The 17,250-nt window shown below is 40.4% G+C and overlaps 1 protein-coding gene across 1 annotated transcript in view; it reads left to right on the forward strand.

The window, feature by feature from the left end:
- Positions 1-232: 232 nt before the first annotated feature.
- TESMIN (testis expressed metallothionein like protein) overlaps positions 233-17,250 on the forward strand; it is a 38,961-nt gene continuing 21,943 nt past the window's right edge. Inside the window, exons 1-7 of the mRNA XM_061613073.1 lie at positions 233-314; positions 1,573-2,123; positions 3,789-3,906; positions 4,239-4,297; positions 10,826-10,987; positions 13,085-13,205; positions 16,903-16,979. Coding sequence (XP_061469057.1) covers positions 275-314; positions 1,573-2,123; positions 3,789-3,906; positions 4,239-4,297; positions 10,826-10,987; positions 13,085-13,205; positions 16,903-16,979 — 1,128 coding nt within the window. The 5' untranslated portion in view covers positions 233-274. The remainder of the gene's footprint in view (positions 315-1,572; positions 2,124-3,788; positions 3,907-4,238; positions 4,298-10,825; positions 10,988-13,084; positions 13,206-16,902; positions 16,980-17,250) is intronic.

The following is a 17,250-nucleotide window of genomic DNA, read 5'->3' on the forward strand; positions in this document are numbered from 1 at the left end:
GTGAGGAGGAAGGTATACCCCTTTCCCTTCAGTGCCCAGCAGATTTCCCTCCGCCTCCAGTAAAATGGATGGTCACGGCGAGGAAACTGCACTGCTCTGCCGCTGCGCGCGAACAACCTCTGACGAAACTATCGAGGAGGCTTGCCCCCATCGGCGGGGTACTTAACAGAAACCGGCTCCGCCGTGCGCGTGCCCTCCTAGGTGCTTCTCACTTGAAGTCGGGGGGGGGGGCGCCAACGGCTTTCTCCACAAACTACGACGAGTCCTCATAATAATGATGGAAGGGAAAAGGCGGGAACCTGTTGAGGGAGAAGGTGAGGTGGAGAGTGAGACGAAAGGGAATTATGATTCACCCATAATGAATCAAAGACTGTCCACCATCACCACCCTTGAGGTGGCTGCATGAGGGCCCTTTCATACTTTATCAAGACCCTCCCAGTCAGGGTAGGCTGGGGTTTCCTGCAAGCAGACATGTAAAGTGGGAACAAATATTTGTGTATGTACATGGGGTGTCAGACACAATTGATCTATAAAGTGCCCCATATTCCATCACGTGCATACAGGAGCCACTACTAACCATTGTTTTCAGATGTGTCTATGCATATACATGTGGTGAAAAGGAGACATGCCAAAGCTTCAAATATCATCATGTTCATGTATAACCTGAGATGTGCCAGATAAAGCATACTTCAGGACTGGGAAACCTGTGACCTTTCAGATATTGCTGGATAGCAACTCCCATCAACCCCAGCCATCATAGCCAATAATCTGGGATAATGGGAATTATCCAACAACATCTAGAGGGCCACGTTAGCTAAACCATGTGTGTCGTCCTGTCAGACACAAGTTTATATACCCTTGAGGTGATGTTCAGTGTTAGTCCTACACAGAGTAAACCTACTGGAGTTATAAATATCATTTCAATGGCTCTACTCTGAGTAGGACTTAACTGACTATAACCCTTAGTCTATAAAGTGTGAAGTGACTACCACAACACACACTTTAAGTGGAAACCTAACATTTCTCACAGTGATGTTTAAAGCATGAGTTCATATTGGTGTAAGAATATGTACCCTTTCATGTTTCACATATGTCTTTATCAACACCAATGGAAAGGTAAGGCTTTCAGCTACATAGAGTATTTGTTTTCAAGTTAACGTCTATAAGAAATCATTTAGCACTATATGCATAGAAAAGGTAACATTCTCTACTGATTGCTGTTGATAGTTTTTAAATGAAGAGCAAACATCTATGGCAGTTCAACTAAGATCTCTTAAAACTAATTTATTATCATTTAATTTCATTTAACCAGTGCCACCTAGAAAGTGGTTAAAAGTTAAAAGTGAAAACACAGCTGGACAATTCTCCATTATTTCAATGAAAGTTTACAAGTGGAATAAGAATTCTAATCCATGTTAGTGACTATATATAGAACCAAGAGCCGGTCTGTAGTCAGGATTTAGACAGAGTACAAGGATGAGATCCAATAGATATCTGATCAGTGAATATATGCTTGGACTGGAGCCTTATGCTTGATATGTTTTCTTCTGATTTTGTTTGTTTATTTTGAAGCTGAAACACCTACCAAGATAAAAAATGGCCTAGGACAAACAGATGTCTCCACAGAGATCAAACACTACCAGTCTGAAAGTTTAAATGTACCTGTGGAAAATTATATAACTCTCAGTAGAATTTCAAGAATAGATAATGGACTTGTGAAGACTTTTAATTCTGAAAAACATAGCCCAAACAGTGGTTTAATTAATAAACCAGTTGAAGAAGAATTCTACTCCAGTCAAGATACCTGCTTCAGTTCTATGGGTGAAACTACGGTTGATCACGTGAAACATACTCTGAATAGAGAAAATGAACATGCAGTGCTTGAAGTTAAAATGCAGCCATGTACACAAGATTATTGTGATGAAGTCCTTGGAAAATATCAGAAATTACCAGAAGAGAGTCTTTCAGAAGAGACAAAATGTGCATATTTACCACAATTGCAACTGCACTCATACAATATCCATTTTCCTTCTCGCTTAATGATGCAACATAGAAGTTCTGTGCTATCTCTTGGCACCAGTACTGCTGATGGAGCAGTCAATACAAATGTAGAAATGTTACCAGTAAGACTGTGCTTTTATTTACAGTTATCAATTATAAATTAATTGTTGCACTTTAATTGCATTAGATAAAAATTCAGTATCACTTGATTAAAATATAAGGGAGCTTAGAAGTACTGTATTCTGCTACATAAGAATATGTAATGATATATTTTGGTCCTAATTAGATATATTGCTAGTTCTTTCTGCATTGAGCATGGGAAAATATTTTTAAACTAGTAAACATATTTTCTGTCTATGTGACTACGTTTCATATTTAATAAATACTGTTACTTAATTAGTAAGAAAGAAACTCCATAGACTATAGACTCATTCTAGTAGCAGCAATCCAGCAATCCACATGCAGCAACAGACTTCCTTGTGGAACTGCTGCAGTGCAAGGGCAAAAGCCAGCTGCTGCGGGGAGAGAGAGCCTGTCATATACACACACAGCCTTAGATGGGGAAATGGGATGCCCAGGCTCTGTGTTCCTTCCTTCCTTCCTTTTTTACCATGTGCTACTGGTAGAAAACCTGTTTGTTACAAGCAAACTAACTTGTCACTTCCTACCATCAAACCTTCCTTTGCTATCTGCTGTTTGAACTAGTAGAAACAGAAGCACCAAAAGTGATACTAAGTAGCAAAACCCTATGTATTGCTAGAACCAAAGTTCTGAGACTAGGAAGTCCGAACTAGACTGCATACATACCATACATTTATAGCACATTCCCCCTAATAATCCTAGGAACTGCAGTTTCCCCCTCACAGAACTAGTTTCCACCACCCGTAACAAACTACAGTTTCCAGGATTCTTGGGGGGGGGATGTGCTTTAAATGTATTATGTCTATGCAGCCCTAGTCAAGAATGGCTGAATTATGGAATTCAGCACAGATTGTGTCACTGTCTTCTGTAACTGTGTAGATCACAGTGAAAAACAAGGATTTGGGGCTTTTTAGTTTAGGAAAAAAGACAACTAAGACATGATAGAAGTTTATAAAAGTATTCATGTGGTATGGAGAAAGTTTCCAATTAAAAAAAAGGAAAGGGGCATAATTAGTGGTAGTGCACATGCTTTGCATGCAGAACTTCCCAGGTTTCATGCCTAGGCTCTCCAAGCAGGAGTGGGAAAACCTGACTGAAAGAGAGGTTTTTCTCCTGAAGAGAGCCACTATTGGTCAATGTAGACCAGAGGTGGGGAACCTTTTTCTCCCTGAAGGCCACTTTTCCTCGTGGGCAACCTTCTGGGTTAGCAGAGGTGGAGCTAGAAGCAGCACTGAATGAATCAACAGGTATAAAACTTTGTTCGGTAGATTATGTTTCAGCCCAAGAAATTCTGAGTTTTCTATACATACACTGTCACTCAACAACTCTCCATACAGGAAATTAAGAGGCATGATCAGAGTTAAAGGACGCTTTCCAGGCAGGCAAATTTAGAAGAGTGTAGAGCAGGGCCAGAGCAGGGTGTGGCCTGGGGACAGTACCAAGGGCCAGACAGAGAGGCCTGGAGAACTGTACTTGGGCCCTGAGCCTGAGATTCTCCCATCAGTATAACAGATGAAAAGACATAAATATAATTCTAGTACTACTAAATGATATCAGATGTAACACTTTGTATTAAGCTACTTATTATTGCAGTATAAATAAATAATTTTGTATATTAAGTTTGAACACTATGCTTGGTTTCCTAGGTATTGCGACCATTATTAATTCCAACTGCAGATGCAAATAACTGTGTTTCTTGTGACCAAATCAAAAGAATTATTAATAGCACTACAATATCGCAAACCTTACCAGGCTGCTCTGGAGGTAAGTGTTTTTGAAGTATAATCCTTGTGTGTTAACCGTGTTAACATTTTTGCCCTCTGTTTGTCTTTTGCTGATTATAGTTGGAAAACTCACATTTGGCTTTCAAATTGTTTCATCTGCAACTTGTTTTCTAAATCTGCCAGCAATGGATTTTAAATATAGCCATAAAAACAAACAGTACTCAGTCAATACATGAATAATTAAAATAACAAATAAGGTCTGCCTCCTCCTAAGTGGTATGCCATTACTTCTCTTGATGTAGTTGCTCTCCAAGGGGATCTTGCAGTACCTTTGTCCACATAATTTTTTTTCAACTCTGTTTTATATTATAGAATCTTGCAATGGTATCACTGTTTTACCCCAGGATACTGCTCCTGTTTGTGATGAACTTGTAAGTATATACTTAATTTTTCATTTTATTACTTTGCTAGGAGACTGTGAGTTGGACCTACAGTTGCACAAGCAGAAGACTATCTTATTTTTGCAAAACAAAACAAAACCCAGCCCCATCCTCTGATGGCTTTTGGATGCTACAAAAATACTTTATTTTTTACAGCCATTTGACCTGCTAACTGCTACATTTTAAGGTCCTGGTATCACAATTAGGTTTGCTTGCTGTTTCATGTTAAATATTAAGAACATAAGAAGAGCCTGCTGGATCAGGCCACTGGCCCATCTAGTCCAACATCCTGTTCTCACAGTGGCCAACCAGGTGCCTGGGGGAAGCCTGCAAGCAGGAACTGAGTGCAAGAACACTCTCCCCTCCTGAGGCTTCTCGCAACTCGTTTTCAGAAACATACTGCCTCTGACTAGGGTGGCAGAGCACAGCCATGATGGCTAGTAGCCATTGATAGCCCTGTCCTCCATGAATTTGTCTAATCTTCTTTTAAAGCCATCCAAGCTGGTGGCCATTACTGCGTCTTGTGGGAGCAAATTCCATAGTTTAACTATGCGCTGAGTAAAGAAGTACTTCCTTTTGTCTGTCCTGAATCTTCCAACATTCAGCTTCTTTGAATGTCCATGAGTTCTAGTATTATGAGAGAGGGAGAAGAACTTTTCTCTATCCACTTTCTCAATGCCATGCATAATTTTATACACTTCTATCATGTCTCCTCTGACCCGCCTTTTCTCTAAACTAAAAAGCCCCAAATGCTGCAACCTTTCCTCGTAAGAGAGTCGCTCCATCCCCTTGATCATTCCAGTTGCCCTCCTCTGAACCTTTTCCAACTCTATAATATCCTTTTTGAGATGAGGCAACCAGAACTGTACACAGTATTCCAAATGCAGCCGCACCATAGATTTATACAACGGCATTATGATGTCGGCTGTTTTATTTTCAATACCTTTCCTAATTATCGCTAGCATGGAATTTGCCTTTTTCACAGCTGCCACACACTGGGTCAACATTTTCATCATGCTGTCCACTACAACCCCGAGGTCTCTCTCCTGGTCGGTCACCGCCAGTTCAGACCCCATGAGCGTATATGTAAAATTAAGATTTTTTGCTCCAATAGGCATAATTTTACACTTGTTTATATTGAATTGCATTTGCCATTTTTCCGCCCATTCACTCAGTTTGGAGAGATCTTTTTGGAGCTCTTCGCAATCCCTTTTTGTTTTAACAACCCTGAACAATTTAGTGTCGTCAGCAAACTTGGCCACTTCACTGCTCACTCCTAATTCTAGGTCATTAATGAACATGTTGAAAAGTACAGGTCCCAATACCAATCCTTGAGGGACTCCACTTTCTACAGCCCTCCATTGGGAGAACTGTCTGTTTATTCCTACTCTCTGCTTTCTGCTTCTTAACCAATTTCTTATCCACAAGAGGACCTCTCCTCTTATTCCATGACTGCTAAGCTTTCTCAGAAGTCTTTGGTGAGGTACCTTGTCAAACGCTTTTTGAAAGTCTAAGTACACTATGTCCACTGGATCACCTCTATCTATATGCTTGTTGACACTCTCAAAGAATTCTAATAGGTTACTGAGACAGGACTTTCCCTTGCAGAAGCCATGCTGGCTCTGCTTCAGCAAGGCTTGTTCTTCTTTGTGCTTAGTTAATCTAGCTTTAATAATACTTTCTACCAGTTTTCCAGGGACAGGAGTTAAGCTAACTGGCCTGTAATTTCCGGGATCCCCCCTGGATCCCTTTTTGAAGATTGGTGTTACATTTGCCACTTTCTAGTCCTCAGGCACGGAGGACGACCTGAGGGACAAGTTACATATTTTAGTGAGCAGATCAGCAATTTCACCTTTGAGTTCTTTGAGAACTCTCGGGTGGATGCCATCCGAGCCCGGTGATTTGTCAGTTTTTGTATTGTCTATTAGGCCTAGAACTTCCTCTCTCGTTACCACTATTTATCTCAGTTCCTCAGAATCCCTTCCTGCAAATGTTAGTTCAGGTTGAGGGATCTGCCCTATATCTTCCACTGTAAAGACAGATGCAAAAAATTCATTTAGTTTCTCCACAATCTCCTTATCGTTCTTTAGTACACCTTTGACTCCCTTATCATCCAAGGGTCCAATCGCTTCCCTAGATGGTCTCCTGCTTTGAATGTATTCATATAATTTTTTGTTGTTGGTTTTTATGTTCTTAGCAATGTGCTCCTCAAATTCTTTTTTGGCATCCCTTATTGTCTTCTTACATTTCTTTTGCCAGAGTTTGTGTTCCTTTTTATTTTCTTCATTCGGACAAGACTTCCATTTTCTGAAGGAAGACTTTTTGCCTCCAAGAGCTTCCTTGACTTTGCTGGTTAACCATACTGGCATCTTCTTGGCCCTGGTGGTACCTTTTCTGATCTGCGGTATGCACTCCAGTTGAGCTTCTAATATAGTGTTTTTAAACAACTTCCAAGCATTTTCGAGTGATGTGACCCTCTGGACTTTGTTTTTCAGCTTTCTTTTTACCAATCCCCTCATTTTTGTGAAGTTTCCTCTTTTGAAGTCAAATGTGACTGTGTTGGATTTTCTTGGCAATTGGCCATTTATATGTATGTTTAATTTAATAGCACTATGGTCACTTCTCCCAATCAGTTCAACAACACTTACATCTCGCACCAGGTCCCGGTCCCCACTGAGGATTAAGTCCAGGGTTGCTGTCCCTCTGGTAGGTTCCATGACCAACTGGTCTAGGGCATAGTCATTTAGAATATCTAGAAATCTTGCTTCTTTGTCGTGACTGGAACACATATGTGGCCAGTCTATGTCCGGGTACTTGAAGTCACCTATTACTACCACATTTCCTAGTTTGGATGCTTCCTCAGTTTCATATCTCATCTCAAGGTCTCCCTGAGCATTTTGATCAGGGGGACGATAGATTGTTCCCAGTATTAAATCACTCCTGGGGCATGGTATCACCATCCACAACAATTCTGTGGAGGAGTCCGCCTCTTTTGGGGTTTCGAGCTTGCTGGATTCAATGCCTTCTTTCACGTATAGAGCGACACCGCCACCAATACATCCTTCCCTGTCCTTCCGATATAGTTGATATCCAGGTATAACCGTATCCCACTGGTTTTCTCCATTCCACCAGGTCTCCGTTATGCTCACTGTATCAATGCTCTCCTCTAAGACCAAGCACTCCAATTCTTCCATCTTGGTTCGGAGGCTCCTAGCATTAGCGTACAGACACTTGTAAGCAGTGTGTCTCTTCAAGTGTCTTTGGCACTTTTGGTTAGGCCTGTGGTAATTTTGCCCTTCTGAATTGATATCCTGTGCCCCTGCTCTCACAATGCCTACTGCTAGGCCTACCCCTTTTAAAATTTCATCATTTCTTTGGTCTTTATCCCAGGGGGGAGGTTTATTCCGAACCGGACCTTCCTCAGCTCCTGTCAGGTTTCCTCCCTCAGTCAGTTTAAAAGCTGCTCTGCCACCTTTTTAATTTTAAGTGCCGGCAGTCTGGTTCCATTCTGGTTCAAGTGGAGCCCGTCCCTTTTGTACAGGCCCGGCTTGTCCCAAAACGTTCCCCAGTGCCTAACAAATCCAAACCCCTCCTCCCAACACCATCATCTCATCCACGCGTTGAGACTGCAAAGCTGTGCCTGTCTGGCTAGTCCTGCGTGTGGAACCGGTAGCATTTCAGAGAAAGCCACCTTGGAGGTCCTGGCTTTCAGCATCCTACCTAGCAACCTAAATTTTGCTTCCAGGACCTCACGGCTGCATTTCCCCATGTCATTGGTGCCAACGTGCACCACGACCACTGACTCCTCCCCAGCACTGTCTACCAAACTATCGAAACGACGGGCGATATCCGCAACCTTCGCACCAGGCAGCCAAATCACCTTCCGGTCTGCACGCCCATCACACACCCCACTGTCTATGTTCCTAATGATCGAATCACCCACTACAAGGATCCCTCCACCCCACAGAGATATATCCTCAGCATGAGAGGATAGCTGCTCATCCCCGAAGGAACGGGTCCCTTCTAAGGGATCATTTCCCTCTTCCTCAGCTGGATGCTCTCTTCCCTGAGACCATCGTTCTCCATGATAGCAGGAGAGCTATCATCGTTGGAGTGGGACACAGCTATAACATCCCTGAAGGCCTCCTCCACACACCTCTCTGCCTCTCTCCGCTTTTCCAGGTCCGCTACCTTGGCCTCAAGGAAATGAAGTCGTTCCCAGAGAGCCAGGAGCTCATTGCACCGAGAGCACACCCACGACTTCCGTCCAACAGGCAGATAGTCGTACATGCTGCAAGCAGTGCAAAACACTGGAAAGCTCCCACACCTCTGCTGCCTTCTTACCTGCATAGTTTTGTTTAAGGTTTATTAAGTTAATGGGTTGGAAACTGCGGTTTAGTTGAGGTCAGGGAACAGATGGGTAGAGTGGGGGGCTAGGGGGCTCTGAATTTATATGTGTGGCTGGTCCCTCCCAGCTACTGCTGCCAGCCAATGATGTGTTAATTGAGGCTGATGGCTCAACTGTCAACTGGGGCTTAACTCTTTAGGATTATCTCAGGCTTCCTTTCTTTGAAGGCAGGAAGGCAGGCTTCCTTCCTTAGAGGGGGGCTGTTTAAGGACTTTGACTAGTGGTACTAAGAAAGGTTAACTAACTTTTACTCTATTTTTATTTTATTTGCTGACAACAACCACTTTTATCAGTGTAAGTTCCCCTGTAGTTTTAAGTGGTGCCTTGCACTCTGGCCTGGACAAACTAGACTAGCTTTTGGCTGCTTTTAATCTAAGCAGGGGGCTGAGACTTCCAGGCGAGTCTTTTTTGTTTTTTGTTTTCCCACCAGAACAGCCTGACCTTTTTTTAACCTAGGGAAACAGAGCTTGTGGTTGTGTTTAAGGAAGGCTAAAGCTGCCCTTTTTAGCAACGAGTGAGCTGACTCTCTTCCTGTATGTATTGGTGGAGTTTCCTTTTTCCCCTTCTCTCCAACTGGAATTTAGCCTTGTTTACAGTGTCCCCTGAAGCTTACCTGCTAGGGTAGTGTTGAAAACTAGCTTTCTATAGGCTTCCTACCCCTAGGATCTGTCTCCTAAGATATAGGTTCTTTCAGGATTTGGCTCCTAGCTCACGGTGACCCTAGGCTGCCCTTATTACTTATTATTCTGAGCTGTTTTAATTCAATTAAATAATGAAATAAATGGGTGCTACTTACCCTCTTCTCGCTCTGCTGCTTAACTCGCCTTGACGCTTTGTCAGCTTATTTATTATGTTTTCACAGGCTTTTACAAATTCCAAATGTAAGCATTTTTAACATACAGCAGCTTGATTTTACTATTTGTAATCCACCTTGAGCTTTTTATTTTTACTGGAAAGCTGGAATGGAAATGCTTTAAAACAAACAAACAGAACATGGAGACAATTGCTGTCCTCTTATCCTAAGACTGCTGGGTTTGCTCAGGAGCCTTTGGAGAGGGACTTCATCAAAAGCTTCATGGAAATTGAAATATAAGTATATAATGACTACTTGATCATGGGGCAGGTTTTCCTGGGGAAAGAGTTCCAAAGGCATAGTCACCAAAAAAGATCCCCTACTTCATCCCAACCAATAGCAGTTCAGATGTTGGAGGGATGTGAATGAGATTTTTCAAGGTCTTAGTGATCTGGCAGGTTTATATGGGAGGAGATAGTCCTTATGCTACCCTGGTCTCAATAAATTTAGGGATTTAAAGATAATAACTAACACTTTGAATTTGGGCCCCAAACAGACAAGAAACCAATTATGCCATTGTAATAAGGAAGTAAAATACTCCTGATAATCAATTCCAGTCAACAATTTGGCTGCAATATTTTGGATCAGCTGAGATTTTTGAACATTCATCAAAGACAACCACACACACATAACATTGCAGTAATCCAACTAAAAGATAACTAAGGTGTGGGTCAACATGATCAGACCTGACTTATCTAGGAATGGATGAAGCCAATGTATGAATCAAAGTTGGGCAAACATCCCTGGCCATATCTGTCACCTGAACATCCAGGTTGTGGGCTTCCTGGAAGTGTGTGGCTGGCTCTTCTTGGAAACAGGATGGAACACTAAAAGGACCTTGGGTATGTATAATTAAGTGGGACTCCTCTTGCTGTATGTTCTTACAAACAAATGATGCTTATAGGACACAGATATAGAACCCTTGAAGAGTTAATGCCTGTATTGAATTCTAAGCATCCAGTGGAATTAATATTTCTGTAATTTATTGGTACTGTTATTTATATGCCTCAAGGCAGTGTGGAAATGTAATTATTCCTTTCAGATTATTTCCCCATGTTTTCTTTGTTGTTCTTTAGAAGTAAATTGAACTTTTTAAAAAAATTGTAATAATTACAATTTCACTGTTTTACAAATCAGTTTGATCGTAATGCTTCCTATCAAATGTGTTATTTAAATAGCTTTAGTTCTTTTTCATTCATTTTCTTAACATTGCAATATAATATGTGTCCTTTCAAATATGAAATTGATTATATTTCAGGCCGAGGTCAGAGAAGCAGTTGTTAGCATTACAGCTAATGACTCAGATGAAGCAGTTTTTCAAAATTCAAATGATGATGAAATGAGCCACACCCTAGCTGCTTCACAAAATGCAATGGAGGAACCTACCTGTTCACAGAGAAATTATTCCAGTCCTCAAGTGGTAACTACTATCTTTCTGATGGCACAACTTGTATAAGAAAAAAGTTTTTGTTGTATATTACAATGGAACTGTTGGTAGAGTAGTTTCCTCTTGGTGGTGACCACAAGATAGTTCTGTTTGTACTCTTCACTATATGAAACAAACAGATTTGGTGTATTTTTTGTGTGTTCATCTGGCTTTCCTTTTATTTCCATCTACTAATGGTAAGTAGATGCTTCTCCAGGGCAACATTATGGTCTGCCACCTTCTTCATCTAATCTGTCTTTTCCACCCAATATATTTCCTTGGCTTTGCTCCAGGTGCTTTTTCTCATCAGCTGCTATGTTATCTTTTTAATTATGCATTGCATAAAACTGCAGTCCTAAACAGTTTTACTCAGAAACAAGACCCTCTGAATTCAGTGAGGGTTCAGGTGTCTTAGACACTGATTATTTCAGTCCTTTCAAATGTGGCTTCCAGACTGGGTTTGCAATGGAGACCACTGGTTCACCTTGTGGGTGACTTATGCTGGGGAATGGATATGGGGAGGGTAGCCTTGTTAGTTCTCCTGGACCTCTCCATTGGTTTTCCTGGACCTCTCCTGGATTATTTAACCCTTCTGAATCATCCTGCTTAGGGTGGGACTTGGAGGCACAGTATGCAGTGGCTTCTATCTTTTCTGAGATTATGGATCCAGAAGGCAGTGCTGGATGACTTCTGTACCACCCCTTGACCATTGGGCCTTTGGGGTTACTCAAGTTCTATCTTGTCCCTATGATTTTTAGTATCTATATGAAATCATTGGGATAAGCCATCTAGTTATTTGGTCTGCAGTGCCATCAATATGCAGATGACATACAGTTCTACATCTCTTTTCCTCAAACTAATCCCAGGAAGCTAGTGGAAGTTATGAATGGGTTTCTGGAGCCTGTTTGGGGATGATGAGAGCAAACAAGCTGATGATTAATTCTGATAAAATGGAAGTCCTGTGGGTTGAGAAATCTGCTGAGCTGCATGGTGTACAACTGGTTCTGCACTCCCCTTGAAGCAGGGGCGGGGAACTTTTTTCAGCCTGAGGACCACATTCTCTGGTAGAAACCTTTCAAGGGCCATATGCCAGTCATGGGTGGGGCAATGGATGTGAATCCTAACTTTTGTGTGGCTGGACTATAGCCTACTGTTCAAAGTCAGAGGTTTCTACACAAACTTCTTGGTATTTCTTCTTGAAATGAAAGGCAGTATATAAATTCTGCTATTAATTAATAAGAATAAGAGAAACAGGCATTATTACAATTTCAAAACACATTCTAACCTAGAAAAAAACCAGAGGAGCATGGAGCAGAACCAGTGAGGAGAGTCCCAAGGGCCAGATAGAGAAGACTGAAGGACCACATTTGGCGCTCAGGCCTGGGCCTGAGATTCCCCATTTCTACCCTAAGACTCAGCATTATCAGTGGAGGCACTGGTGGCATCTATGGCCAGGAATGCCTCTTATCAACTTTGATTGGTTTCTCAACTACAATCTTATCTGGAGGAAGCAGAACTTGCCTTAGTGACACATGCTCTGGTTGTTTCTATGTTAAATTACAGTAATGCACTCTATGTAGGTCTGCCGTTAAACACACCCAAGACACTTCAATTAGTACAGAATGTGGCAGTAAGAATGGTAGTGGGGATCAAATGGTCAGAATACATTACACCAATTCTGTACTGTTACATTGGCTGCTTGTTTGTTTCCAGGTCCAGTTTAAAGTGCTGACTGTGGCTTTTATAAAGTCATAATGGTTTGGGTTCAGGCTATTTGAAGCACCACCTGCATTAGCATGAACCTTCCTGAGGTTGTTTCGAGGCTCTGCTCTCTAGCCCTTTAGTAAGAAAAGTTAGGTTGACAGAAACCAGGGACAAGACATTTTCAGTGTTGATCCTGTTTGTGGAATGCCCTCCTGCAGGAAATATGTATGGCCACTTCATTGTTGAATTGTTAGAGAACTCTTAAGGGTTTTTTTATTTCAATCCACGTTTTATTAGGTTGCATCTTGATGAAGTTTTACTGCTCATTTTAAGGAACGTAATGTACATTTTACTATGATGACTTCTTTTGTTGATTATGCAATTCAGATAATCTGCCAGTTAAAGGGTGGTACTCATATACTCTGTATAAACAATACGGACACAAAAGAATTGAAAGCAGTTCATTTGGTCCCCCAGTATCAAGACCAGCATAAGTATCTTCAGCCAGGTATTGAAATTTTGGAAAATGTAAACAATATGAGACACTATCCCAGCTAATTATTATGTAGTAGCATTTTCCTATGTAATTATAAAGGTAGATTTATCTATGATGGTGGAATATGTTCAGCAATATACTCATGCATCCTTAATTGAAACTTAATTAAACGTTTAATAGTATTTCCTCACAATTTTTGTGCCCTTGAGGAAGTGCATCCCAACTGCATTTTATTCTTAGTGCTAACTAGACATGGCATTAATTGTGTGAATGTAATTAATGTGTACCTTTTTGGGGTTGGGGTTTTTTTAATTAATATTTTTATTCACAACTTTAATAAAAAAGGGAGGGAGAAAAAGGGAAAAGATGATAAAATAAATAAATACATACATGCATTTTAAAAAGAAATGAAAGAAAAAAGAAATAATATATAATAACCACCATCAGCTCACATTAAGGATAGAATAACCATCAGTACATCCACCTTAAGTCAAACATATAAATTAATATAAGCCTCCAGATATCCAAACAGGTATCCACATGAAATTTATTTTTTGTTATATACTGGTGTGTGGGGAGTGGAATTTTAAACCTTTCTCTCCCTGCTGCAGTCCTAACAAAAATCTCCTCTCTGAAGCTGCTGTTTAAATTTCAAGGGAAGTCACCGTTGATGCCAATGTAAGTTTTCTTTGAAAGATAAATAGCAGCTTGGTACTCCATAATCCCAGGGTTCTTAAGGTATTCCTGCAGCTGCTGTTTACATAACAGCATGTTAACTGCATCCATGCAATTTTTCTGGTGTGACTCTTAGTGCAAAACTCCCACAGCTCCCTATTAGAAACCAGTAGTATTTATTCTGTCCTCACATAATGCATAAGAGGCAGTTTTGCTGGACTCTCCTGTCCCCCAACACACACACACTATTGTAATTTATATGTACTCAAATATACAAGATAATTACTTGTATATTTGAATTATTTTATTGTTAAAACATTATTGTTAATGTTTGTATACTGTTGAAAACTGTCTTTAGCATCTTTGGTCAGAACAGTTAACATAAATAAAGGGAGGCATTCAAAACCTAAAAAAAAAAAAAAAAAAACCCTAAAGGGCACGAAATGAATGAATACTGGGGGGGGGGGAACTGTAGCACTGCTGCTTTTTGTAAAAAGTTAAGATGTTTTGTGTTACAGTGTTCAGATAGCACAGCAAGGAAGTGGACAAGCACTAAGAACATATTTCCCTTGAAATTAAAATGTAGTTCCTCACAAAAAAGATATGGGTATGTGGGGACCTGAATCGTCACTCAGATACAGCCACCACGGTCATGCCTCTTTCTATTGTGTACGTGGAAGGATTTGCAGAATATGCTAAATAGTCTTATCACCTAACCATCATCTACTTGGGTGCTATGTCTCATTTTTTTATTAACACTCCAGATCCTGTCTGTATACTTTCAGCAAGCTTCATCAGAGGCAATTTCAAACTGGAATCTATAAAACTCAAATAAAATGATCCATAGGGCAATTTAAATTGAAACCTATTTCTGGGTGAAGCATCACATTTTGCAAGTTCTAAAATATAATGTACTTAGCACTGGGAAAATCCAGTGTACCCATACAAAAGCATGAGCTTAGTGGGATAAATTTTAATAGAACTCAACAGTCTGCATTTCTACAAACCATCCACCTGATGTCACTGTTTCATCAACTATAAAGGAATCTGATGAACTGATGATATACTTGGGTACCAAGATTTTTAGTAGATTAGTATAGTGAGGGTAACATTTCAATAATTATTCTTGTCACAATAAGATTGTTTTATAGCAATCACTCTGTCTTGAATGATGACAAAGGTAGAAAATCTGAGAAGAAGAAATCTATCTTGGGTTTCTTTTCAGAAATCATGATTGTCAAGGGAATCACTGGCCAAAAATTTACCAATTGTACATGTTTAACATGCCTTCAAAGAACCTTTTCCCCAAACTATTTGCAATTTCAGTATTACAGTACATTTTTTAAAACCTAGACCTAAGATTAACAGTGTCTATTCATAAGTTATTCAGTGGGGCTTACTCCTATGTAAGGGGCATAGGATTGCAGCATAAATGTGTTTATATGTGAAGCTGGAGATAATCATGGTTCATAGTGCATCCGGAGTTCAGACCAGTACCTTTTTTTTCATGCAAGCTGTTACTGATTGTCACCAAAAAGAAGGTGCAGTCCACATCACATAACCTACAACCCTTTTGTTCCTATTTAAAAATTATTATTATTAGCTTTTTTTATTTTGACCTCTTTACTTTTGATAGTGACGAGTGCACCCATGTGCATGCACACCTTTAGTTTTTTAGAAGAAGAAACTAAACACAGCCCCTTCATTATTCTGTAAGTCATTTCACTATCCCCAGAAAAGTCCTTTCTCTTTTGCAGACATAATGTTTAGCACAGTGCATCTAATTTTTGAACTTGGGGAAGAGGATTAGATTTGTACAAATTCAGAAAAATAAAAATGAAAGCTTCCCATTCAGGAACAAGGAGGTGTATACAGTATGCGCTGGGACTGCTAGGAAAAATGTTTTAGATACAGCTTCAGAGGCATGAGCTCCAAGTTGCTGTTGTTCTTACTTTGGGAACATAGGAAGTTGGTTTATCCCATCATTGACCCATATATCTCAATATTATCTACACGGACTGGCAGCAGCTCTCCACATTTTTAGAGTCTCTCCAAGCCCTCTCTGAAAATCTCAGGGATTGAACTTGTACCTTTTGCATGCAAGGCATATGCTTTATAACTGAGCTACCAGTGTCCTGTGCTGCAGAAGCTTCTTGTGTGGGTTTTCCCCTCTGTTCAGATTCATGCTTTTTGTGTTTGTGTGAAATACAAAGATAAAGATAAATATAAGAAAAATGTCAGACTCATTAAATGTTTATTTCTTTAACAAAAATAAAAATTTAAGAGATTTTCAGTAGTGAATGGTATGGTTGATTGGAGACACTTATCTGAACTTCCAACAGGGGAATCATTGCTGCTTATTAGAAAGGAGAGAGAGAAGCTGTGGAGAGGGTGGCATAGTGCAAATGCACTGGTAGGAATGCCAGATTGGCTTGAGCGGTGCATTCCTACCTTGCTGTCGCCTCAGCTCTCCCCCTCCAGGTAAGCAGCAGCGACTCACCTTCTGGGAGTTCAGGTAAGCACCTCCGCCCCACCACACCATGCACTACTGGAGATTAACTGTTTACTAGACTTAATTCATCTGAAATATAGGTTATTTTCTTGGGTCTGCTTCAGAAAGACCTGTATACCCTGAGGAAAGGCATAAGTGGGAGAGCCTAGGCCAGGGAGCACACATACCATTGGTTCCTGACAGAACCAGCAATAGGCTGAGAGAGATGTTGGGGCAGCTCATCCTGACCTTCCATGGAGCCCTGTGTTACCTGAGGGAAGAGAGAAACGAAGGAGCCCAGGCCAGGGAGCTTGTGCCATCAGCTCCCAGTTGGCCTGAACAGACTCTGTCACTCTACATTTTATATAATTTATTTGTTTTAGTATTTTAAAATTGTAAACTGCCTTGGGTGCCTTAGCAAAAAGGCAGTATATAAATCCAATAAATAAAAACAAATTTATCTTTTAATAAAATAAAAAATAAAAGTTATTCTTTAAATCTATGCATTGTACTGACCTCAATTAAATAAGATTTTCTTTTTAGATGCAAACAATTCGGTAACATCTGTACTGGGACAGTTTTTACCAGTTGGAGGTAAACTGAATGTCTGTACACAAGAGGTAAGTGTGTTACTTTTTTCCTTTTTCTTTAGGGAAGAGTTTCCATTTTAACAGTCTCAAACTACATATCATGCCTCTCTCCCCTTTTATCAAGGGATATGCAAGATGGGTTATACATTTTACTGCCCAACCATGGTCTGCTTTGTTTTATGTTTCTGTGTTTCCACTACAGGCAAGCCTTGTCGGTATTTTTTTTTTTAAGTTCATGATGATATTGAATAGTTGCTTTTATTTTAACCACGGTTTTCCCTGCCATGCGATGCACTTTCCC

This window comes from Rhineura floridana, chromosome 2 (assembly GCF_030035675.1).
Source record: "Rhineura floridana isolate rRhiFlo1 chromosome 2, rRhiFlo1.hap2, whole genome shotgun sequence".
NCBI lineage: Eukaryota > Metazoa > Chordata > Lepidosauria > Squamata > Rhineuridae > Rhineura > Rhineura floridana.